The sequence below is a fragment of the Caloenas nicobarica genome, chromosome 19 (assembly GCF_036013445.1).
Source record: "Caloenas nicobarica isolate bCalNic1 chromosome 19, bCalNic1.hap1, whole genome shotgun sequence".
NCBI lineage: Eukaryota > Metazoa > Chordata > Aves > Columbiformes > Columbidae > Caloenas > Caloenas nicobarica.
In genome coordinates, this window is record NC_088263.1 from 3,307,408 (window position 1) to 3,333,734 (window position 26,327).

Sequence of the window (26,327 nt, forward strand, 5' to 3'; positions counted from 1 at the left end):
TGAACCATCCCTGGAGACATCCCAGGCCAGGCTGGACGGGGCTCTGAGCAACCTGAGCTGGTGCAGATGTCCCTGCTCATGGCAGGGGGGGCACTGGGGGAGCTGGGGAGGGCCCTTCAACCCAAACTGTTCTGTGATATCACAGCACTAGTCACAAGCACATCTGCTCCTGCCCAAGGGGAGGGAATGTCTCCCACTGAGTTCAGTGCAGGCTGGATCAGGCCCCTTCGCTCTTGCTAGGAGCCAGCTATTCCCGTGATCATTTTGCAAAAGCTACAGAGGGAGGAGACATGGCCACGAGCAGGACGGACAGCCCAGAACACCCTCTCTGGACAGATTCAGCCCCACAGCACATCCATCCCATCCCTCTCCTGCTTGCTTTCTCCAGCTGGGCTGTAGAATAGATGGTGTTGTAGGTCTGAGACATCTGCGCTTCTGCTCCCCTCCCTTTGGCACTGCAGACAGCACCAGCAGGCACTCGGTGAGACTTTTACTGCAGGATCTCCCCGGGGAAGGGCTGAATTGCTTTTGTTACGGCGGCTGTGGATTTTAGATCTTGCATATCAAAGCAGGGAAAAGAAGAAATAACCTGTATGGAGTCACATCTGCATTAAGAGAAAGGGTTTACACTAGATGACACCTGATCTCATAATTTTAGATGCAAAGAGTAAAACCACCAGGACGATTATACCGAATGATGTTATTCTTTTACTAGGAGCTGGCTTTGTGGCCGTGCCCGAGCTCCCAGCAGCAGCGATACGTGAAGCACAGTGAGCCCGGCAGCCAGCGCGACGCTGTGAATGTTAAACACCCTTTGCATAACCACGATCTGAATCTCTTCGGGGATGCAGGAGCACCCAGGTCTGTCTGGCCAAGCCACTTTCAACAGCTAAAGAGTGCCCAGTCTTTTTTTCACAACTCGCCAGCCAGGCTTTGTCTAACCTGAAGAACAATGTTGTTTTGCAGAAGCAAAGGGAGTTAGAAGGGCTCTGTCCCTCACCGATTTAACTTGGTGTTAAAAGGCAAAGCTGTTACAGGGCCATAACGTGGTTAATCCACCAGATACAAACCACCCACCCTGAACACAGCACTACCACAACAGCCACTCGGGCATCTGAGGACACTCCAGATCCACCACAGAGCCTAAGATGGGGCACAGATACACCAAACCCGACTGCAAGCTCAAGCCCCTTGTCCCAGCTGCTTTCTGTGAGTCCATGGACAGCCCTGTGATACCAGCTGAGGACACAAAAAGCAGCCACGGTCTTTGCAGCACTGATGCAGGAGCAGCCTGAGGACGTGCCCGCTGCCCTGAGGAACGTGTGGATGGAGGGCTTGCAGAAATCACTGCTCCACAGGGAACAGTTCACAGTGACTTGCTCTGAGAGTGAAATGCTGCCAGGTGGGAAGGGGAGAAAAGGAGGCTCAGCCTCAGGTTTGCTCTTAATACAGCATCCTGTGGGTCCCTTCCAACTCAGGACATTCTGTGATTCCATCATCCTCTCTGTCATCAAGAGCTTCCACTGAAGATCGAAGTTGGTCTCAGTCCCTGGGCACAGTTAGTGTCCATTTCCTGAATTACCAGCCCAAACATGAGCTAGAACTGCCCACTCCATCCAGTTTCTGCCCCTAAATACTATTAATGAGATTCCCATCTAAATGAAAGCTGATAATAACTAAATAAAAGCTAAGTGAGGAAATGGTCCCTCCACAGATTGGTGGTAGCAACAGGTTTCAGTCCCTCACCTGGATTATTCTCCCGCTTGGAGCCTGCCCTGGGCTAAGGAAGAGATTTCTGCTCCTGGTAGCTACACAGCACCAGACTCAGAGTAAAGTCACTATCACACTGCTCCAAAGACATAATAGGAAAATTATTCTGTCTCTCCCAAGCACAGATAGTCATTGCTTCAGCAGGAGCCAGCAACTAGATTACATGAGATAATTTAGTAGCTGACATTAAAAACATCTCATTTAGCCTGGAATAAAAATATCTTCATTCAGCCTAAGCTATATTAAGATAACTGAATTCATAGTAAGTTTTGAACAGCTGCTCACCTGGGCAGCTGAATGAAGACTGTCTCCTCCAAGCCAACACCTCCCCTGTCATCATGTCCCTGCTGGAAATCAGGAATGACAGCAGGGACTACTGGAGTAAATGGATTCTCATCTGGTCCTAAATCTTCCTCTTTGGTACAACAGATTTAATTTTCCAGCTTTCCTATATGAATAGCTTTTTACCTTCTTCGTGGTGTGGGTCCACGGTCTCCAGCTAACAGAAAGTGGAGATGAATTTTGCTGCATCTCAAGCAGCTGTTGCTCTATTTTGACTTAATGCCGTGCTGTAAGCAGAGCTACAACTTAAGCAATTGAGTTAATAGTATCCTGAATGAGACAGGCAACAGGGAGAAGAGATGTAATGGGATGCAGTGAGGAGGGATATTTTAAGCACTGGTTTATCTGACAAATTCTGCAGTTATACATCCTGTGCTCTGCTTTCCACTGCAGCCTGTCAGCAGACAGATGAAAACAATTTTTACATGGCATAAGCAGAAGAGATGCAATCAAATCCTTGCTCCCGTTGCAAGGCTGAACTGCAGAGGTGCCATTTCTGTAAGCTTTGGAGACCTTCATAATAAAGGAATTAAAAAAAAAATACAATCCTTATCCAACTGCATTTTTGGGGCAGCAGCTGCTCTGAGGTGTTGGGGATTCATCCAGTCACCAGCCCAGGAGAATTTGCTCCCAGGCAAAGCAGTTAAAGGGGCCCTGACTTTTAGCAGCGGAGCCCTCTGCACACAATGGTATTAAAACCTCCTCCGGAAAAAAGCACCACTGCAAGGCCCATGCTTTAACCTGTGATTTCCCCATCCCAGTGCCTTGGGTTTTATTTCCTAATATCTGGAACCAGAATTTGCAAAGCTCCCCCTGGATGGAGGTTGTTGGCAGTTCAAGATGTGCTCATTCTCTGTAACTGCCCAGCTGGAGAGGACTCCTCTGGAGGTGCACACGCGCTGCCCCAGCTCTCTGCTCCCACCACACCATCAGTAGAGCACTGGTGGCTTCTTTCAGAGAAGAAATCAAAGCACCCAATCTTAAAAAATACTCCATGCTCTAGATCCCAGCTCTGCATTGCAGTCCACACAGAGACAGGAGCTTGGACACAAATAGTGGTCTCCATTTAATGTTTTAGCAGCTCTAAGCCAAAGCCTCTGATCCTTTAGATCCCTTCCAGAAGTGCCTTGGTCTCTTCAGACCATCTGGGTATCCAGCTCATGGTTAGCGTTGCTCCAATTGTTGAACATGTCTGAACATAAGTCGTAGTTCTCTTCCACAAGCATTTTCTCTTAGCTGATGCTTTATGGGTCAGATGCTCCTGGAGGCAACGGCCAGAGGGACTTCCAGCCGTGAGGAGGTGTAGGACAAGCTCATAAATTGCGACAGCACCTTTAGCTGCAACAGAGCTGCCTGATTTACACCAGCTGATGATCTAGCCTGAGGACCAGAGCCCAAAGGGTTGCAACAGTGCAACTCCAAAGGGCTCACAAAACCAAGCTCCGCGTGTCCACAGACTGTAAGTAACAGTGACATACCAGAGGGGACATAACTGTCCTTCTGGATTTGCTCTCTGGAGTGCTGTAAGAGACATCAAAGGACATTTGGCATGTGTAGCTAGATATTAAACTTGCAATGAGGATGTCTGGGCTTGTTTCCCAGCTTTGAGACTGACACAGTTTGAAAACTCAATCAGTTCACCTTCCTTTTCAGGCCCGATTTTTCATCAATGTGCATCTTACAGCATCATTTCGTACCTGTACGAAGTGTTAGCCCAACCAGAACATTTTGCTCACTTACACAGTTGTCCCACTTTAGCATCAACAGAGGAGCACTTTCAGCATCACTTAATGAGGCTTTTCAACTTTGCATAAAAACTTGGCAATAAAACTCTCACGGATGATGAAGGAGGAGAGCCGCCAACTGACAGACAGGGAGACAGATAGACAGGGCTTGACACCCTCCTCTCCTTTGGGCACAGGCAGGAGGGTTGTGAAGGCAATCGCACCACTGCAGCAAGGCACCAGCAGCCCTTGTACACTGAATTCACATCCCCTTCAGCTTCCCGCAGCCCTAATAAGGTCCCTGTTAGCACTTGGCTCTCTCCAGCCTCCCCTCAGGTGCCAGCCCCAAGTCCCAGCTCATTCCTCAGGCTCTGCAGGCACTCAGGAGCTTGTTTGTCCCCAGTTCCAACCCCACACACATAAGCCAGTACAGATGAGAGAACAGCAAAGTTAAGAACACAACAGTGCATTTTCACAAGATGCATTTTCTCAAGACTTCAACCAGATCTCCTTACAAAATCCCAGCTCTCCCAGCCAGCAAAACCCAAAGCACCTGCAGCCACCTCTTCTCCCACCTGAGCTGTGGCAGAAATCCCTGCTTGCTGCCACCCCTCTTATAACCGCCAGTCCTTTGCCAGGTGCTCTCCTTCTGCTAATAACCACTCATCAAGCTTTGAAGTCTTCTACCACCTGAGCTCTGTTTTGCTTTCCCTCACAGGATTCCTATGGGAGAAGGTGCTGTGTCTTGAGTTCTGTTAACTTTTTGAACAAAATATTCCATGTAAATGAGCTGTTGGTACAGTCGACTGACCACTTCTCCATTGCTGCGTGGCTTGTGCTAGATCTGGAAATGGTTCCTGTTCCCTTTGCAGGGATTTAGCTCAGAAGCAGCTCCCGGAGCTGCAGAGATATGTCAGATAGGATGGTCCCCATCTGCAGCTTACAAGTGTCTTTGTGTTATTAGGGACACAGAAGTGTGGAGTGCCTAGTGCCACCTTGGCTTCCCACCCTTTTGCAAAGATTATCACATGAAACGCTAAAACAAAAAGGCAAAAGGAAATATTTCACACTATCAGAGTCACTGGTGTCTTCTTCTAACCCGGTGACTATGCTCTTCTGAGACAGCAGCAAGTTGTGGAGGACTATTTTTGTCAAAACCATCATTGCAAACACCTTTGAACTTCCTTTGGCCTTCCAAGAACCAAATCATTTCTGTGATTCAGGTCACGCGGATCAGGGACGTGTCCTCCAAAATCAGGATTGCCTGTAGTGTTGTGCACCAAACTAACAGCCTGCATCAGAGATCTTCTGTTTTCCCCAAGCATCAGACTGTTGTCACCTTTCTCCTGAGGGCACAGACGGGAAACCCAACATTACAACAGGCTGGGTGCGCGTTGTTGCTATGAACAGCAATCCGCAGCAGACAGGAGCTCGCCTCCAAGTTGTCACTTCGGGACAGGGCACAAGGAAACCCCAGCACTACTGCACCAGAACAGCAAGCAGGGCCTTTCATTTGATATTGAACAGGCAGAGCTCTAGAACAAATTTGAGAGAGAAAACACTTAAATCCCAGATTAAGTGGAAAACAGCATAGAAGCCAACGTGGCTAATGATCTGACAAGGAACATGCAAGGCTAATTTAGTACTTCTTTCAGTAGGTTGCTTGATTTAATAAGCAACGGATAGGCATTAAATCATGTAGCTGCTCTTTGATAAAAGCATCTGTGATGAAGCTGTGGTGGGAAATTTTTAGTGACGTTGAAGAAAACAGAGGCAAGGAGAAAAACACAGAGAGGATCTGGTGAAAGAAGAGATGGCAATAGTCACTGAGAAGAGGTCACTGACACTCCTGATTGCAAGGAGCACAGGGATGGAGTACTTTTAAGGACCAATTTTGCTTGGTAAGTCCTTAATTACTGTGGCAAAATGGTAGGGCTGTGCAGATGAAGTGTTTTCCCCCTCTTTGGTGCTCTTTCTCCCTTTGCTCCACCTGGTGCTGATTGCCCTGGGCAGACCCACCTGGGGTCTCCACCCACCGGCTTTCACCTGTTGGCTTGCGAAATGTATTTAAGCTCAGGCCCTTCCCTAGCTTGTGTTGTTTATATGGGGGGTGTGTGTGTGCTTCTGTGTCTTTTTTTGGTGCTGTTTTAATTTTTTTTTTTTAGCGTTTGCCTGTGGGCTTGTCTGGAGATGAATAGATTGCTGGCCAGCCTGGAGCTTGTCTTTTTGCTCAGCTATGCAGTGCTGTATCCTCCTTATGGAGGACCCTTCCCTTTGCTCAGGGTTCCCCTTCCTTTTGCTCAGCACTCCTTTTGCTGTTCCCTGGCAGCTCCTACCAAAGCCATAGCACAAACCTTGCACTCTGAGGAGCGATGGTGCTGTGGCCAGTTTCTCTGGTCATGTATGCAACAGGGTATGGTAAAATAAGGTAATGTGTAATTATGAATAAGCTGTGGTGTAATGCAGAAGGCTCTGGAGGCCACATAGAGTATCAGTGATAGTTACTAGACAAGAAGAGGCAAGCTATACATAAAAGAAATGAGATGTTGATCCACAAATTTCTTTCTTATCCTAATCCTGAATGCACAGCTCCCTTATATTTGTATTGATAGTGTTTGCCTGTAGCCAGATTCTTTCTGTTGGGATGAAATGCCACCCAGCAACCTGTCAGCTGGGATTGCTTTTTTGCATGTCTATACAGGTACCAGAAGACAGTGTCTGGCCTCTTGTTTCTGCTGGCAGGGTGTTTGTGTGAGGTACAGGGTCTTACTCTTGCTGACCAGAAGCTTGTTTTCCCAGAAGCTGCCTCTATCTGGTGGCTGAAGTTTAGAGCAGCGTGTGGACTCTCCACCACTCTGGTTTGTAGTCCTGGGATTGTGACAAAGTGCAGTGGTTGCGCTTGTTTTATTTCACTTTAGTATTGGATGTTCCTTTTGAATATCTGATGTATGACAAATAACCTTGTGTTTTCATGTGTAATTACAGTCTTCACAGTCAATAAATAGAATGAGCTTGAACAGTCCAGTGCTGCAAGTTCTTTAAAATCATATCCTCTATTAGAAATGGCAATCGATAGTACTTATTCCAGTTTAACAGTGATTATATACCAGTTACTGCAGAAAGTCACTAACAATCCAGAAGGAGGGATTGTTATTTTCTTTTGGTGTATAGCACATCTGCCCTGCTCTACAAATGTTAGTTTTTAATTAAAGTGGATAAAATGCTTCAGAAAATGCTATGTGCTTGTTTAAATACCAGTCATCATTCATGGAAAATGAATTTAAACAGAAAAGCCTGAGCATTTTGTAATGAAATATGTAGCTGACTGCATAGGGTACTTCACTTAGCTAGATGCAATTCATTTGAAGTGTCAGCCCCCAATTACACTTGCTGTCTAAATTAGAAGGAGAGGAGGAAAGAGATGTATATATATGTTGTCAAATATATATCTATGAAATGTCTGGGTTTGATAGCAAACATTTTTCTTAAAAATGCTGGAGCTCGCACAGAAAACAAATGCAATTGGGAGCTAATGCTGCTTCTGTGCTAGCACATTGCCTCCACCTGAAATGAGGACCATGGGGCCTTAAGTTGTTGATTATTAAACAAAATTTCAGGTGTGGGTGTAGCAGAAAGGTGTCACTTTGAATCTTATCTGCTGGAGCATTGCAGACAAACCAACCACACTCTTCCTGAGTGAAATCCCAGGATTTAAGCCTCCTATACCAATAAACTTGGGCCAGAACTGAAGGGGTGGTTTTACCCATCACAGATATATTTTTTCAATACCAATAACAGCAGCAAGACCACATTTCCTAGAGCTATGAACAGGGTGTCTGTGGTAGGAACAAGCAGAACTTTGATCTAACACCCCTTGCTGGGCTGGCTGAAACAGAGCTGGAGTTCAGACTCTGCTGGAGTCTTACCCAGCAGCGGAATGAGATTGCAAAGAGAAACTCCTCGTGTTTTTTTTTCTTCCTTTTTATTGCAAATTCACTTTATTGTATTTTATGTCGGGCAGAAAAACCAAGAGAGCAAGTAGATGTGCTGGTGCTGGGTAGGCTTGATATCTCCTGCTCCAAAGGGACTGCTTTAGGCTGTGTCAAGAGGTGGGTCAGGAAGTCAATGTGATTTGGATATAAAGAGGCAGAGGCTGTACAGCACGTGCTGTACAGATGGGCTCTGCCTCTGTTTATCACTAGGAGAGAACTCAAGGCTCTTACACCACTCAAGGCTCTCTTAGACCCTGGTCTAATGTCTGGCTCTGCAGTGAAAAACTGGCAGCGTGGAGTTTATTTACTGCCCAGGCTGAATTGCTGAATTAGAAAGCGTGCAACCTGAGAAAACAGGGGTTTGTCCACTGTTCCCTGCTGTCTGCTGCTCCCCACATATGTGGACATTCTGGGGATTGGAGGGTGGCAGCTGTGTAGGTCAGCTGGATGTTTAATACGTTGCAGAGATTGGAAGGGAAGCAACGTGTGCAGTTTGCAGAGACCTCAAAGGGTGTCGATTCTAGCAGTGCTAGATGCTATTGAGCATTTTCTTTCCACAGAAAAATGGATCCATGGAAGTCTTATGAGAATTAATATATCAGGGTCACAGGCAAGTATCAGAAGTAAATAACTCTGCCTGTTAAAACTGCAGCAGCACTCAAAGGTCCTTGTGGGGGATCGGTCCTTATGTAATCCTTCATATATGCAATGAAAATGTGAATGTCTGGGAATTATTTTTATATATCTTTGACCTGCACTTCATTGTGTTATTTTGCTACATAAATCAACCAGAAGCTCCCATTAAACCAGCTGCAGATATCTCAACCATCCATCCTTGCCTGATAATATAGGGAGCAGCACAATCCTTCCATGCTGAGATTTCTGTCTTGTCACACTGGTGACTCACCAATATTGTGTCTGGGGCATAAAGGTTACTAAGCACAGAAGTAAAAGGCTGCTTTCTTGGCAAGGGACAAAGTGTAGGTGTTTCAGACTTTGCTTGTATGCAGATGTCACTCAGACCACAAATTAACATGTGGCAAACTAAGCTGTCACTTCAAAACGCTGCAGATATGTGGGCAGGTGTAGTGCAAGTCTAAAAATGATGGATCTGTACAGCAGGAATGGCAAATTTCTCTGGATGAATCAACTGCACTTTCTGATTTCTTTCTTGTTTTTTTCCTAATACCTGCCTCTGGATGCCCAGGCACATCCTCCTCGTTTGTAGGCAGCTGCTGGGATGCACATTGCTCCACTTCTGCACCTCGAGGTTCATTTCATGTGTCCATCCCCGGAGGATTGTCCCAATTGTTTGTTTAGTGATGCTCATCCAAGATGCAATTCTTGAATGAATGCAGTTTTTATGTTAGAGATTCCCTTCTCTGTGACAGTAGCTAGAGCAGAACAAGCAATCTCAGCTGTACTTGTATCAGTAAGAGTGGGTGTTGATTTAGGCGTGGTTCATTCTGTGCAGCTCTGGTGTATGGGCAAGGCCTAAGGGGTTTGGGCTCTCACCTCTTTATGTGATTGGGAGTTGGGAATTTCATTCTGAGAGTCCTAGAAGTGGGATTCTCACTGAGTGCCACACAGTGTCATCTGTAGATGCACAAATGGTTTTAAAAGCCTGGTCTTGCGTCTATTTGTTAAGATAATGTGGGATTATCAAAGGCACCTAATACTATTAAACCCCTTTGGCTATGTGGGAAACTCTCTTAAAGCCATTTAAACTCCCACTTACGCAAACCCTTGGGGTTTCATTCACAATGCGAGGTGGATGCGAACCAAACAGCAATACTCCAGCACTGCTATCGGAGCTGCTCACCGAGCTCATAACCATTTTTCTTTCTAAACCTAGATGCATTGATTGCAGGAGTGAAAAGGTCAATCCAACAGAAGAGCCTTACGTGGGGAAAGAGCAAGCGCATGCACACCAGCAGAACCCAGGTGATGCTTTTAAAGCCCTAAGCAAGCAAAGAAGTCTTTATAGGAGCATTCTTCTGCCTCAGGCATGAGGATTGCCATGAAACCCCCCGGAAATCGATAGGTTTTGTTGATCTGTGCTGTTGGGGCTTGGATCAGGTTGAGGGTGAATACAGAGCTACATCGCAGCCACAAGGGTTCTGCTGCTTGTGCCAATGGCCTGGTGTTGCTCTAATAGATCGCATCCTTCTCCAGTTGCTGTGTTCATATATCACGTTATTATCTGCAAGATGAATTTATAATGTCTCTCTCGGGATCCCATCTTATCACTGGCAGACTAAAATAACAGATCACTCTTCCCTGCACCTCCATCCTCTGCTCCTGGCAGCAATGTGAGGCTGCTGGGAACAGGTCCCAGGGCTGGGTGAACTGGATCTAAGGCTGTGGCCTTTACATAACAGGTGTCCAAGAAGCAACAAGACATTTTGTCCATTTAACCTGCAAGTTTCTCAATGGGAGGAGAGTGCTGCAATGACTCAGTGGCTCTGGGGATGGCAGCAGAGCTGAATTATTAAGGAACTGGAAGCTGTTCTGCTAGAAGATGCTATGGGGAAGAGTGGTTGGTCCTTCCAGAGGTGATCCTCACCTCTCTGGGAGCACCGCTGCCAAGGCTGGAAGAGGGTGAATTCTACCACCTGCCATCTCAGTTGTCCCATGTCCTGACTTTGTCACCACTGCAACGTGCCCAGGCTCTTTCTGGATTCCTCCTGGCCCAGAAATGTCTCTCTAAAAGTCTCCTCCTGGGAAGAAGGAGGCAGTGAAAGGGGTGCAGGGGAGACTTGCTGCCATTCCCAGTGGATCTCAAAGCCCAAATGGGTCACAGGCTGTCTTTCCGCTGATGCCAATATTAATACAGGTCAATGGACAGCACGATACCAACTTACCCTGGCTCAGTCCCTGGATATCTTAGCGATCTCCTTGGCTTAGATCTAATTTTTGTCACCGGCTGTAAATTATTCTCAAATTAAAGCAGTGAGCTGTGGCCCAGCAATTTGAATTGGATAGCTGGAGTGCCTTTGACTTATTAACTGCAGCAGTTGGCACTTCTTGTCCCATCTGTCTATATGAAGACTTCTGCTCAACTCTTAGCCTCGGTACAAGGAGCACGGAGCAGCTGTGTAACTCCTTACACACCGGAGAGCCTGTCAGGGCAGAAGGGCTGGGAAAGGCTCTGTTATCTGCTGTTTCCCAGTGCAGTATCGGAGTTGATGGAGGGGACATGGACGGGGGGTTCTGAGCTACAGCAATACCTGAGCACCTTCCTACAGAGATGCTACACTTGAGAGCACCCAGGAGACGCCTGGAAGTGAAATAAGCCCTGATCTGCCCTGGGACTGGTTAATGTAAGAGCTGGTGCCTCCCTGCGTGTGGATGGTGACTGTGTGTAGCAGAGGACTCTGGGTGCTAACCCGGAGCCAAATGGCTATTTCTCTGCTGCTGTTTCTGTGCCGGTGGACAGCATTTACAAATTATCACCTGAAACATTTTTAGGTGTTATAAATATCTTGCATCAGGGGCTGAGAGGCATGTACTTATTCCCGCTCAGCTGTGCTCATCTCCAGCTGCTTGGATGTGGATACGTGCACTGCAACACAACAGCAGATGGTTAGTGAACCTCTCTGAACAAAAGGTGCAATCACCAAGGCAAGACAATAACTCATCCTCCCTGTGTGCAAGCAGGGCTCTTCTTGGGGCTCATTCAATGTTTCCTTTCTGGATCAGGAGATGTGGGAAGATGACTTATATTCCATGTGCAGGAGTTATTCACTTGTGCCTCAAAGGAAATGAGAGTTCAGTTTCCAGCTGCGGTTTACAGGGAGTGAGATTTGCTGTCTGATGCTTGAAGGTTCTTCAAACGTTGCAGGACAGTGAGCCTGTGGGACCCATGTTACTGCTGGTGGGAAGGCAGCTGGATCCAGCTGGGCTGAGCCTTTAGAGAGAGCCCAGAGTCTGCATTCAAAGGGCTGTGGATGGAAAACTGCATGAGAAAATCCAGGGAGCTCAGGGCTTTGGGGTGCAGGGGGTCCCCAGCCCATCACTCAGCAGCTCAGTGTATCTTGCAGGCTCTGGATTCCTCGATGCTGGAGCAGCCACACTCCTGCCCATGTCCTTCATGCCCAGAGCAGCCACATCTTGTCCTGGCTCCAGACCCTGTAAATCCAGTCTCAAAGTCTTCCAGGCCTGGCCAGTAGCTGGGGGTGAGGAGGGGCAAGAAATTAGGATGAAAGCCGTTCCATTACTTGTGTCTGAGTCTTAAAGATCTAAAAGCCAGCAGCCTTCTCATCCTTCATCTTCTGCATTCCCCAAATAGTTTAATCAAGTGCTCAGTATTGCTCTATGCTGGAGGTTCTTAGGGTCCCATAGACAGGTTCATGGCTTTCCGATGCCGAAAAGCCAGCCAGACTTACCCATGTAAGAAGATAATTTATTGTTCTTGAATAATCAATTTGTTATCATGGTCGTTCCAGATTAATCACGCTATTAATATCCTGAAACCTACTGAACTGCAGTTTCATTACACGGAGCCCAAACTTGGCTCCTGTGCCCCTGCCCATAACACAATCAGGCAGATAATTGCAGCCCCTGCACTCGCAGCTCTGTAATACAGCAAAACAATGGCCTTGGGCTTGTTTGGTGGTGGCCAGCTGCTGGAGAACTCATCTTGGCAATGAAAGGCTCGATGCTGGGCGAAGCATGAAGCTGATGAATGAGGTGGTGGAAAAATACATTGATTTTTATTTTTCCCTGCAGCTAAGTGCTGTCTGGCAAATCGCAATGGAAACAAGTGGGATGGAGTGTAGGGTTTTGATCTGGGGAGGGAAGAGCAGTAAGAGAACAAGGGAGTAATTCAGGTAAACTGGGTGGATTTGATTCTGCAATGAACTGTGCCTTTGATAATTGAGTCAAAAATGGGTTTACAGCTTTGCCAAAGCAGAGCAGCAGCCTTTGGGTTTTGTTCAGCAGAAACATCAGGACCGTGGGGGGGTTGTACTGGCTCCCAGTTTATTTTTGACCTTCTCCCATAGCCTCAAATGAGCGGATAGGGCCAGTAAGCACAGGCATATAGAGCTTGGATTTTTAAAGGCATTTAGACTAAATATAGAAATTGGTTATTGAGATTTTTTCCATGAATGTTGTAAACAAATTAGTTCCACTAGGTAGCTATCTGCATGTATAGGTGCTTACGCACCTCTGAAAAATCTTACTTGAGGAGTTATTTGTTATCTCACTTGAGGCTCCAAACTCTGCTGAGCTGGGGGTGAGGAAAGTTCCCCTTCCTGGGGCAATTCAGAGCATTTGGTTGAACTTCTGCCGTGCAGGGTCTATTGCTCTGCTGCTGTTTTATGGAGAAAATCCACTTTGTTTAGCAGGCAGGAGTCCTGTAGCGGACTGTGAGCGATCCCATGAGGAACCTGCACATCAGCAACTCTTGTTATACATCTCATCCAGCCCCAGGGGCGAGCAGGATATTTGCTCAAGCCCCAGATGCTGTCGTTTGGATGCTTTCTGGCATCACTTTTGTTTGAACAAGTGTTTGAGCAGGATCCCCTAGCACCCACATCATCTTCCCTCATGGGCCTACAAATACACCAGCTCTCCACCATGGCTTGAAGCTGCTGGTGTCACTGCTGCGGTGTTTTGTTATTGCCACGTTTTCCCATTTCTCTAGAGCCTGTGATAAGCATCTAAATTAAACTGAGGCCTCAGACGTTTTTGATATTTTCAAGCAATATCGATAATGAGTCTTAGACTGCAGTGTGTCATTTATTTAAGCATCTCTCAAAGTGTCAAACAATCTACATATGCAGGGATTACTTCATTCATCACTGAAATTCAGCCACCTGAAAGCAGTGACTGTACCGTGGTACACAATGATGTTATTCAGTGTCTCGGCAGAGAAAGCTGAACTGAAAAGCCAAGAGATCTTTTATGGTGGGGAAAACAGTATTGGATTGTGTGCTTCTTCCCAGTGGAGCAGGAATAGTGCTCTTGTTCATAGAACCATAGAATAGTTTGGGCTGAAGGGCCCTTCCCAGCTCCCCCAGTGCCTCCCTGCCATGAGCAGGGACATCTGCACCAGCTCAGGTTGCTCAGAGCCCCGTCCAGCCTGGCCTGGGATGTCTCCAGGGATGGTTCATCCACCACCTCTCTGGCCAACCTGGGCCAGGCTCTCACCACCCTCAGGGCCAACAATTTCTTCCTCATGTCCAGCCTGAATCTCCCTCCTTTAGTTTAAAACCATCACCCCTTGTCCTGTCATTGTTCTTGCAGAATCCAATGGAGAACTGGTAGTTAGTTGCCTTCATCAGTCAAAGCTTTGGTGCTACCCATTATAGGAGAATCTATTATTAGTTAGTGTATAACAGGACCTGCTCTGTTTTGCTGTCGTATCTAAAAATTCTTGTCTGGACAGCCTGTGCTGTGGATGAGTCCACGACAGTCAACACAGTTGTGGTCCCTGATGCTGGGACACCCAAGAGCTTTGCAGACATCAAACACATCAGCAGCTGGTAATCCAGAGGCAACAGCCCCATGCGGGGTGTTCAGTTACTTGTCAAACAACGGATTAAACATCCCAGTCACATCCCTTGCAAAGGACGCTTGACCTCTGATTAAGAATGGACACCAGCAGATGTCAAGGAAATAGGAACGGAGATTTCTTTTGGTACACGAGGAATTAATAAGGTCTGCTGACATTTCATCACAACAGAAGAATACATAAGAAGAGTTGCTGCCTTCCCTGGCTCTTATGCAAAGATCCTGATTTACATGAAACAGAGACCTCGTTTTGTTGCTGTAGGTGGTGGGGCAAGGGTGGCTTTGGCAGGTACCTGCAGGAGAAGACACCTTGCAGCAGGGCTGTGCCAAGGCCAACGGCACTGCCGCCACCTGCTCCTTGGTCCTGTGCTCCAAATGCAGCTCGTTAGTGCTGGGGGAATATGTTCATCAGCTGGGTCAGGATGTGGGAGCCCAGCAGACGGGGCTGCAGTGAAGATGTGGCTGTGGGACAGGAACCCATGGAGAACCCAGCTTGGGGACCCCCCAGCCTGCCCAGCAAACCACTGAACAAGCCCAGCAGAGCCCCAAAACAACACGTTTTTTCCAAAAAAAGGCAATAAGAGTTGACACTAGAAGGAAGGCTGCTCGGACTGCTTTAAAAAAAATCAATTCTTACAATATAAACACAAGTGTATTCTTCTGGTGTAATTCCATCACTGCAATCAGGTTACTCTGGGCTTTAAATTGCTCTGGATGATAAAGAAAGTCCAAATGAAAAATGAAAGATTCTTATTTTTGGATATTCGGGCCAAATTCTTGGTGTAGGTCAAGTACAGTCAGGCACAGTCAAGCAGGACTGACGAGAATTTGAAGGTTTTGTTGATTTTTTTTTTCTATGTAAATTTTACTGCTATGTTGTGCTTAGATTTCTAACACTCAGTTTATAAATTTAAAATATACCTCGAAACTATGAATTCTAATTAATAATTATGCAGTGGTAGTCTTTTAATTATCAGCTGATGATCACTTATCGACAATCAACAGCTGCATCATCTCAATGCCTCAAAGTGATTTGTGTTAATGAATTAAAACTCAGAGGAGAGAAACCAGTTTGGTTCCCAGGCATTCAACACAAAACCTTTTTAAAAGAGTAGACAATTGCACAGCGTAACAGTTTAACTTGGAGAATGGAAAATAATAACGTATCCAATTGAAAGTGCAGGGGAGTTTAGAGAGGAGAAATGTAATTACCTGATCTGGAAAGAAGCCAGGCACCATATTTAAAATCTCATTCTCAGGAAATGTGTCTTAGAATCTTTAATGACTTCAGGATCATGAGACGTGGCACATGTTTTCTGTGCTTGGAAACTAAAAGAAAAACAAAGGCAACCTGTATTTTTTTTTTCTTCCTGATTCTAGAAATGTCCTCTGATATTTTAGGAACTGGTGTAACGCATGCATGGAGTTACGACCCAGCGTCGAACAAAAGCAGAAAGACACCGCTTCAAAATGAAAATCAGTCTTCAACGCTTGCGAGAAAATAAACAAGCTTTTGCAAAGAAAAAAAGAGAAAGAAAATAGTGAAGAAATGTGTTTATTTTCACTTTCATTAATGCGATCCGTGGAAACAGCTGAAGAAGAACAAGATGTTTTTATTTCCTCCAAGCTCTGCGGGACAGTTTGCTCTTTCTGGCAAGAGCCGGCACGTGAGCCCTGAGCCACCTCCTTGTCCTCGGGCATCGGGATGTTTCAGATCCCAACAGAATCCAGACACAGAGAGAATTTTTTTTCTAAAATACTAAACTTTTCATGTTGCTTAAATATCTTAGTGTATGTGGAGCCAGAGGCTGGAGCCTCAGGGTGAGCGGGCAGGATTCACATGCTCTGAATTATCCACCAGCCCAGGCAGAGTAGCACAAGGGGAAGCAGTTTTGTGCCAGAAACATTTTTAGCAATTTATTTTCCCATGATAGAGAGCAGGAGTAGCCTTAGCCTTCTACAGATGTTTTTCCTTGAGTGTGAGTGACATGAAATTTAGTGTTAGTCAAGTTTATGGTATTAAGAAATCAGTACTGGACAAATAACAGGATGCTGGTATCGGTTTCAGAAATAGCTGCTTTCTATGTAATAGCAAATGACAAGCTCACATACAATGAATTTGGGGGGAATAAAAGCCAAGTTCAGAAGTATTTGTAATGCTAATTGATTATAAATCCACTGCTGATGGAATTAAAGCTCTACAAGCAGCTCTCTTATTCATGTAAATGCAGGTTTTAGAATTGGAAACGTTGTTTGCCATAAGCGAAAAGCCATTTTTCAAAATTTTAAGTGAATTGCAAAGTTGATTGAAAAGCTTTCAGATTCACATCTGTTTTATGTGATGCACACCATGAGGTTTCACTCAGCTTTCAAGCAAACTTAAACTAAAAAGCAATGCAATGAAACCAAAGGTTGTTTTAAATGCGAACTGTTATTGCCTCATCAAAATGAAATCACTGAAAACTTATCAAATGTTTTTGGCCAAACCAAAGCTGTAACTTTGGGTGGGATTTTCATCTGAAAACTTAGTGTGATCATAGCGAGGATATTTCTGGGAGCAGAAAGGGGCATCATTAGTATAATTATCTTATAGACAGAAGCAGCGAGTCTGAAAATTGTGATTACTCGGGAGGAGAATAATGTCCTGGTGATGGCTGTGACTTCGGGGGAGAGCTGGGCCTGTTTGGGCCCCTTTGCTGCCAACCTGGCTGGATGTGTCACAACGTTTTCAGAGCATCTTGCTGGGGGCTTAATTTGTGGGTTCAGCTCAAGTGCTTTAATTAGCAGCAGATGAACATCCTTGTAAAAATGACAGCAGTTAATGAGGATGGCAAGTTTCTAGATGGGAACGGGACAGAGGCTGCAGGAGTTGGGGGGAGTTTGACGACTTCGTGGCTTTTGCAGAGGTCTGGGTGAGAGGAGGGCAGAGGGCTCCTCAGATTGAGAGACAGGTGAGAAAACTTCCCTTTCTGGGTCATCGCTGTTGTAAACCAGCCTGGATCTGGCGCAGCTGAACCCCACCAGGTTTTTTGGCTATGGTGTATTTTGAATTGGACCTGCATTTTCTGTCCTTTTCTTTCTGCGCTCACTGATAACCAGCACAGAGCCTGAGCTGTCAGCCCTAGCTAAACCTGCCCCCTTTGTGACAGCTGATTTAGGACCAGAATTGCTGTTTTTTCCATGTCCGACACGAGCAGTCAGTGTGGCAGCACCTGCTCCCCGGTCACACAAACCAGCAGGTCCCACGTTTGCTTCAAACTCCAGGTTTATGATCAGAGCTTTTCTCCCTATCTTTCCTTTTATCTTTTCCTTTAACACTTGACAAACAGACCTGCTAAGCCCATTTAGTTAGTCGCTGGGCCCAGGTGAAGGTCACCCTGCCACACACTCAGAATATTCCTATTTGCTCTATAAATTTGCATTTGATTCATTGTCTCCTGTCCTTTCCATCACGAGGGATGGGAGAGGCATAGCGGACCCCGCTCCTCCCTGCAGTGCTGTGAGTCACCGTCGTGGCTCTGATGCTTCATTAGAGCAATATTATTCAGCAATAATTGTAATTTATGCTCCAAAAGCATCGGGGGAGCTGTATTCAGGGCTTTAAATCATCCCCAGGATGCGATGGCCAAGGGCTGGGTTGGTGTTGGGGTGGGGTGGGTGGGTGTTTGGAGCAGAGGGGTCTGGGTCCCCTGGGAGCTCCTGCAGAAGATGCTCCTGGGTGATTTTATTATAAATTCCCCCCTGCTTGGGAGTGACACACCAGGTCCCAGGCAGTCAGGAGGAGATGCTGCTGCCCAGAGGGGACCAGAGCTTCCCATGGCAGAGTCTGGTGCTAACGGCAACGTGCATTCTGGGTTGCCACAAGACAAATGAATAAAAAAACATGAAATAAATAAAAAAAAAATCAACTCCACCCACTGCCGTCCAGAAGGCTATAAGGGAGACTCCCTTGTCACGGTTGAGACGGACAAACGACGTAGACAAAGTTCTTCTTATGTGCAACCAGCAGTCTCTATTTATTTCCACAAATGCTTTTTTATATAGTCTTTAACAGCTCTTGTGTCTTTTTGCTGTTGGTTACAGGCTGCAATAGTAACATATCATTGGCTAATTTCGCTATCGTCAACGTTAGTCTTTTACTCCCTTCTTTCTCACGGGTACACCTCAGTATCTTCAAGGTCAATCTCTGTTCCCATACCCTCCGTCAGGGAATCCACAGACCCACCGTAGTCCCCCACACTCCCTTTAGGTTTTCAACATATTTTCTGGCCGGGGGAGTGAGGCAAGCACTCGGAAACCTCTGCCAGGAGGGCGGGTGTCATCTCCAGTGTTTTCTGTACGGCACCCCGGGCGCGAACCCCTGAAGCCGAGACCGGCAGCAGCGGCCCTGCCGGAGGGGGCGGGGCCTGGGCGCGGGGGGCGGAGTTAGGGCGGGGTCTGATACCTCTAGGCGGGGTTAGGACGGTGCTAGGACGGAGCCTATTGGCTGGAGGAGGGATTAGGGCGGGGCCTGGCCCGTGTGGGCGGGGTTAGGGCGGGGCCCGCTCTGACGCAGTGACGTTCCGGCGGCCGTGAGGGGAGCGGGGAGGCGCCGCCATGGCGAGCCAGTCGCAGGGCATCCAGCAGCTGCTGCAGGCCGAGAAACGCGCCGCCGAGAAGGTGGCCGAGGCCCGCAAGCGTGAGTACGGCCCGCCCGGCCCCGCTCTGTCCCGGGGAGTGCGCGGCCTCTGGGTTGCCGCGGGGGCCTGAGGCGGCGGAGCGGCCTGGCCTAGTCCGGCTTGGTCGCCTCCGGCCTCTCGGGCCTGGCCGCCGCGGGGAGCGGGAGCAGAAGGCCGCTGGCCAGCCCGGCCGTGCTGCCGCCGAGTGCAGTGCGGGGGAGCGGTGTCTGCGGGCCGCCCTGACCGCGGGGACCCCCCGGGCCCCTGGGGAGGGGTCGCGGGTCCCGCCTTGCTCGGGGATGGGGAGCGGGGCCCGCAGTGCCCTGGGCCTCGCCGCTGGGAGCGGGGCCGGAGGGCTTGGGGATGGTGGGGAGGAACGCGGTTCCTTGGGCCGGGCCTCTGGAAACCTGTGTGGAGGTGTCGGAACCGCAGCGGGCTGTACCCCGGCAGCAGAGGGGAACTCTGGCAGGTCTGAGAGATGCTCAGTGGGGCCTCCCCCCAGGAGACCACCATCCAGCCCCTGTCCTTCATGGCAGCAGGGTGGCTGCGTGTCCTTATCTGCGTCTTTCCTGCTCATATTTTTTTTTTTTTTTTCTACTTGATGAAAACTGTGTGTTTCCATCTTGATGATCAGACACTTTGTAGAGCTGAGAGAGCTACTCCTTGAGGAGCCAAGTCAGCTTTTCCTCTTAAGCAAGAGAAATTCTGGTTGCAAAGATCCCCACCTTTACAAATTTTTCCTGTTTTGAGCATTTTTATTTTATTTTTTTTTAATGAAGACACACTGTGGTGTGGTTCTGCCCCCTGACAGTGTTGCGAGAAGCAAATTGTTGTAGCTCACTCTAAGGGTGGTAACCTTGGAGGGGAGGCTGTGGTGGAAAGTCCAGAGGGGAAGTTGATGCAGTCATCAGTTTTTCTCTCGGTTGCACAATTGGCCTGAGGCAAAACTAAGAATTAATGTTCTTTCTGCTGTGCTCTTTGGGATCATTCAGGGATGTTACATGCTCATGTGAACACGGCCAGACCTGTGGATTGTCTTATGCATCCATTGGCTCAGAGAACCTCTCTGGTTCTTGCTTGTGGGAGCTGGTTGTGTAGCGATCCTGGTGATGGTCTGCTGTCACACAAGGCGACCTCAGGCTCCTGAGGTCGGCAAAGGCAGCAAAGCTGGGGGAGCTGCGAGGTGTGTGGTGCCCTGCTGATGCCTCCTATAGAAGGCACTGCTGCAATAGCAAACACTGTTTGCATCAGGTAACTGGAGGGGTGTGGGGAAAAGTGTTCTGAATGCTTTCTCTTCTTTATTTCATATGGCATGTTCTTTGGAAACAGGGAAGAATCGGCGGCTGAAGCAGGCAAAAGAAGAAGCCCAGGCAGAGATTGAGCAATACCGCCTGCAGAGGGAGAAGGAGTTCAAAGCCAAGGAAGCAGCGGTTTGTTTTCTAGATCATTCACTGTTACCCACCCAGCGCCTTAGCCTTGTGTTTGGGGTTACTTGTCTTGTGAGCAGCTCTTGGGGTGGAGTGTATTGCCAGAGAAGCACTTCCCTAACTGCCTTCCTCTGATGCACGGCCACATGTCACGGAAAAACCAGTGGAAATGAATCAGAACACGGTGTGTTGAATCTCTACAGCCAGGACTATTGATTGGCAGTGAATTAGCTTAATAAGCTCAAGTATTGGCTGGTGCCCTGATGGGTCACAGCCTCCCAAAACCTGCTACGTAGCAGTGTTAAAAGAAGACCAAGCTCATTCCTCCTGTGACAAGGGTGTTTCTAGGATGCTAACATGGTAGAGACCTCTTGCCTCATCAGTGCTGCTCCTGTGCTGAAGCAGTTGTAAGACTTGTATTCTGCTTAGCAGCGTTGCCTGCTGTGTCCCGAGGGGTGTGTTTTCCTTTCCTGAGCAGGAGGGGTTATTCCCAAAGGCGCAGAACAGAGGTCCTTCACCAGCTGAGGTTGTTTCTGCTGCCTGTGTGTCCCTACCAGTTCTAAAATCTTCAAAAAATGACCTGGCAACCCTCCCTTCTGTCCATCTGGTTAGCACAATACCACCTCCTCCCTTCTCCTGCATAGTAGCCTTCATGTCAGGAGGTCAGGATTAGTTTTTACAACTACTTGTTAGCTTGGTTCACTAGGTATGTGGTACTGGGCAATTCCAGGCTCATAAAGTGGACTTCACCGCCAGTCAGCTGGTTCTGCTTTATTTATCCTTCTCTGGAGAGAGAAGCTCTTTGAATTTGAGTCCCAGAGTGCAAGTTTCTTTCAGTGTACTTTTTCCCTGCCTTTTTCTCCCAATTATAACAGGAGTCTGCTCCCTCTGCCCTTGCTTATAGGGCAAGAAGGAAGTTGTAAGCTCTGAGAGACTCCTTGCTGTGTGTGTCGTGTGGCCCACAGTCCTGTTAGAAGGCAGAGATTTTTATAAAAATTCTTCAAGGATAGAAGCAATGGCATGATGTGAAGACTGTGCTTAAACTAAATCATGATTATTATATTTCTAACACTATCTAGTACAGTAGTGCCCAGGGGTTCTCAGTTCCAGTTGCCAGTATGGCAGGACCTTTATTTTGGATGTTCTTTAGAAGTCCATGCTTTAAATTCATAAATAATGAATAAGAGGATAAAAGGCAGGGGCCGGGGATGAAATATAAGTTTAGTGAGAAATCTGAGCAGAGAATCAAGAATCCAACAGTACTTTTTTTTTTCAGTGCAGTTCTTCCCTCAGCAAAGATTAATGATTGAGATGCAGTGAGGCAGTCCAGAATAACAAACTCATGTTTTTTTGTTAGCCTTCTTGTATGTGAGCTTTCTCTTTCCTTTGGTGTTTGTAGGCACTTGGATCTCATGGCAGCTGCACCACTGAAGTTGAGAAAGAGACCCAGGAAAAGATGAGTGTGATCCAGCAGAACTTCCAGAGGAACCGTGAGGTTGTCCTCTCCCAGCTGTTGTCACTTGTGTGCGACATCAAACCCGAAATCCATGTGAATTACCGCATCAACGGGTAGTGGCGGAACAAGGAATAAGCACACTGGAAATGCTGGTAGCAACGTCTGAGCTTCAGGTGGAATGTACAGCTCTCAGCCATACCTTAACTGTTCCCCATGTGAATGTGTTAAATTATTTCAGTAACCTGTAGGTCATCAGTATCTCGTTGAGTTCTGTTTGTCTCTCTCGGCACTCAGAGCTTACTCAAACATTAAATTACTATGTCTCAAATGTGTGCTAAGTTATTCAATATATATTCAAGTTGGCACATTAATGCTCCCTTTTTATCTGGATAGTATTCAGTGGGAGGCTTTCCTCTGAGAAGCAGAAAGGGGAGAGAGTTGCTGGCCAGGTTTAAATGGAGTTTAATTCCTGTGCCAGGAATTGTTAGACCTGTGTAACTGTGTTCTTGTTGACCAAAATGCATTTTTCAGTGTGTTGTTATCCTTTGTACAGGGGTTCAACTTTGCAGGAAGAATTCTCTGGCTGTACAGTGCTCGCTGATATTTTTCAGGTGCTTGAGTTTCTCTGTATTGAATATCCTCTGTATATTCTGCTGTTAGCTTGAGTTACAAGTCTGGCACTATGACACTTGAAAGTAAAAACACTTATTTAACTCCAAAGTCTCTAGTCAGTCTTGTTCCTGCTAACTTGTTCTGAGAGTGCTGAAAGGTCTCGCTGTGTCGCATGGGAGTCTGGACTCTGAAAAAGGAATGTCAAGATAAAAAGAGGAGTAAGAGATATACAGCAAATGTCTGAAGGACACAGCAGGTGAGTTAAAACCCCATTATAGATCTCCTCCTTTTGGCTCCAGTCTGATGCTTTACCTGCCAGATTATTCTGAAAACCTTCAGGAACAAATGTTCTAGTGACCATTAGGGGAAATAAGATGTTGCCAGTTCACCAGAATAGTTTGATAACCAGGTGCTGTGCAGTAATTATCCTTTAGTCAAGAACTGGTCATTGCTGCTTTATGCCAAGGTCATACCATATCCTGCAGCATCCTGTACCCAGGAACAGTGTGAAATAAGTGTGCTTGGGTTGTCTGTGCATCGCTTGCTAGCTCTTTAATCAAAAGTACACACAAATACATCAAGAGGCTTCACGTTTCAGCGGTTTCTTCCTCTCTCACCAGCGGAATATTAAATGTAACTTCGCTTTTTTGTTGAGTCCAGCTTAAGGCTTTTTTTCAGAAAAAAGACCTTGATGAGCACATACCTGGTCACACCCAAGAGCTGTGCAGTTGGGGATCTAAGCAGGAGACCTTATTGATGCTGTTCCTCAAATAGAACATCCTGTACTTCCCTGCACCCTTGGTGTAGCATTGAAAAGCCTCTTGGACCTCTAGAGTTTGATCGTAATTGGGAGAGAGGAAACCAGAATGGATGAAAATCATAACAAAGGAAATAATCTCTGCCTGCAGTCAATGAAAGCGCCAACTGCCACGGTGTCTCCTGTTGTGATATTTTATGGTGGTGGAGTTCTGGAATGTGTTTTTTCAGTAATTCAAGCTATTAAATTGGTTGTGAAATTGAAACAAAAGCCTCTTGCAAAGTCAAATGTGCCAGGCTGGGGAAGAAGCCAGGTCAGTACAAGGAGAAGGGCATCAAAGCAGTTTTAATCAGCCTGGTCTAATGACTGAGGAGGTGCTATGGCCTCATAAAAAGTCACAGCCGTGCTAATTGTAGTCTGTCCTTTGGAGATCAAATGTTTCTTCCTGTTGAGAACAGGTGCTCAGACTCCAGTATGATGCTCCGGGCTGTAATTAGCAATTTCATCCTGTTGGTTTATCAGTAAAAGGCTGATACTCCATCCAGAAAAAAATATAGTGCGCGCCCCACTTTCTCGTAGTGGTTCATGAGTTTCCCTTTGTTAATGAGGACTTTCTATCGTTACTCCCTAGAATAATAAGAGGAGAAAAGGAAAAAACCCTTCTGTGGTTATTTCCTCTTGGCAAAAGGTGGTGTGAAGACTCTCCCTTTTGAACAGTGTATTGCAAGAATATAAATGTTTCTGTACTATTTCCCTGAAACTTAACTGTTGAGAATTACCTGACTCTTAACGTTGCACGGATGAAAGTCTTTCCAATGACTGCTCTCTGGGAAGGCTGGCTTTGTTTGCAGTGCGGATATTTTATTTTAAATTGAGATTCTTTCATTTTATGCTGTGACGCCCTGGGAAAGGGAGACCTACCGCTATGTTCGTGCCTAAGCCAGGCTGTGCCAGAAACACACTCCGCAGGGAACAGAGGTGTGGAGTTGGCTTCGTGGCTTCTTACCTCTGAAAAATGATTTTTCTAGACTTTCTGCTGCAAGTTCGATAAATCAGAGTTAAACCTGCCTCAGCTGCTAGTACAGCTCTGTCTTTGGAGTCTCCCTGCTGCTGGTCGTTCTGCATCATCCCTTGCAGATGCGGCCCCATGTACACACCGTAGCTTGCTCCTGTACCCCAGAAAGGGCCAGAAGCTGCTTTGGGCATGTACACCATGTCTGGTTCCTTTAATTTGAGCTCTTGCCCCTGGAAACAGAGGCTGAAAAAGCCCTGGTGCTGTGCGGAGGTAAGAAGTGCTCGGTGCTCGTGTCTTGTTTGGTCCATGCAGTGCCTACTGAGTGGCTGCTGCTGTTGATTTCTCCCAGGTACAACCGTTGGCAAATAAGCGCTTTCCTGGGATCACCGCAGGAGCGTCAGGGTTTATGCAGTGCCATTTGGCTCCGGTCATATCCGCATTCATCAACAATGGTTTGTACGTGATTTTTGTAGAATTTCTTTTCAGGCATTATCTGTGGATTTATTATAGAGTCTCTACATTTCACTTCTAAAATCCCATTGAGAAAGCGTGTTAGCTGCATGAGCGCCAGATGGACAAACGGCTTATTAACACCACAACACCAGTGTCATCTGGACGGCTTAACGTGCAGTCTGAGGTGTGATTAGGCCATGCATTTGTGCTGCTTGAAGCCGGAGTTCAATTTTTAAGTCGCGTCTGTGTTGACAGAGCTTGCTGCACACTTGGCTTGTGCTGCTTGGTCTGAAGGTTGGTGTCTCCTCGCTGCCGGCTGTTTAAGCAAAAAGTTAAAGAGCTCAGCACCCCTGGGAGGCAGGCAGAGGGGAAATCGGAGCCTGTAATCCCGCTTAGGTCCATTACCTCTGCTCTGTCTCATGATTAATATTTTTTTTTTTTGTCAGTTCAGAGGCAGTGTGGGTTTGATCCCTCGTGCATTTGTTGCGTTTAAACCCAAAAGCATGCGAGAAAGGTCCAGTAATGGACAGCAGGGAAGCAGGGATGAAATGTGGTCCTGGAAGATTCACTTGGTGTGTCATGGCAGTAGACCATGATTCTTCCTGCCTTTGGTTCGTTGTTCTTCCTCTGATGTAAGAACAATCACCATTTATTTATTTTTATAGGAGCATTTTGTGTCGTATTTAACTTGGTAATTTTGTTTCTTTCAGACAAAGCAGTTTTTCCCTCCAAAGTTCCTCCAGCCCTTTTCCCTTCCTCCTTTTCCAGTGTCCAAACAGAGAAAGGAAGGAGGGAAATCACCCCCAGCCCCATATCTAGAGTCCAGGAACTTCAGAGAGCTTTCCTTAAGAGAGGACAAATTTTGGCTGACAATGTTTTATCAGAAACTCCCATGGCAGATTGATGGGGACAGTTTTAGAACCACAAGAGAGGACCCTCAATTTTCCCAACGCTGTGGCTCGTGCTGAAGGTTAATGAGCTGTTCCTTGTCCTGCCCTGCGGTGACAACCTGGCTGCTCGATGGGACTAATCGCTTGAGGTATTCCAGTAAGTCCAAATTTGACAACTTTAAATTTCTCCTCCTTCTGCGAGGTCTCTACACAATTCCTGATGACCTTTATTAAAGATGGGGCTTTCTTTTTTTTTATGCTCGGTATAAGTCCATCAAGCTGCTGGCAGTCCCTGTCCCCTCCCTTCCACCCACAGCTTTGGGTTCCTGCTCTTTTCCCCACCCCGATCCTGCACCCAGCAGGGTTCCCTGGTGATATGTAACCCTACAGAAAACCAGCAGTTTCTGGTCTGCGAGGCAGCTCGTGGGAGATGTGGACGACAAGGTGGTATGTCCCAGCAACAGCTGCATGTAGAATAATAGAATCATTTTGCTTGGAAAAGACCCTCAAGATCATCGAGTCCAACCATTAACCCAGCCCTGGCACTGCCCCATGTCCCTGAGAACCTCATCTCCGTCTGTCCAACCCCTCCAGGGATGGTGACTCCAGCGCTGCCCTGGGCAGCCTGTTCCAATGCCCAACAGCCCTTTGGGGAAGAAATTGTTCCCCAGATCCAACCTCAACCTCCCCTGGTGCAACTTGAGGCCATTTC

The 26,327-nt window shown here is 46.9% G+C and overlaps 1 protein-coding gene across 1 annotated transcript; it reads left to right on the forward strand.

Annotated features, from left to right (window-relative positions):
* Nucleotides 1–18,914: 18,914 nt before the first annotated feature.
* Nucleotides 18,915–22,608, forward strand: ATP6V1G1 (ATPase H+ transporting V1 subunit G1). The gene is made up of 3 exons (XM_065648595.1): nt 18,915–19,025; nt 20,335–20,435; nt 21,832–22,608. The coding sequence occupies exons 1-3, from the start codon at nt 18,944–18,946 to the stop codon at nt 22,003–22,005; spliced, it is 357 nt and encodes a 118-aa protein (XP_065504667.1). The 5' UTR covers nt 18,915–18,943; the 3' UTR covers nt 22,006–22,608.
* Nucleotides 22,609–26,327: the final 3,719 nt, after the last annotated feature.

Excerpts from the sequence above, each read along its gene's own strand:
- ATP6V1G1 (XM_065648595.1), top strand. The coding sequence starts at position 18,944 with ATGGCGAGCCAGTCGCAGGGCATCCAGCAGCTGCTGCAGGCCGAGAAA. Across the intron at positions 19,026-20,334 it reads GGTGGCCGAGGCCCGCAAGC|GGAAGAATCGGCGGCTGAAG; the intron begins GTGAGTACGGCC and ends CTTTGGAAACAG. Across the intron at positions 20,436-21,831 it reads TCAAAGCCAAGGAAGCAGCG|GCACTTGGATCTCATGGCAG; the intron begins GTTTGTTTTCTA and ends TGGTGTTTGTAG.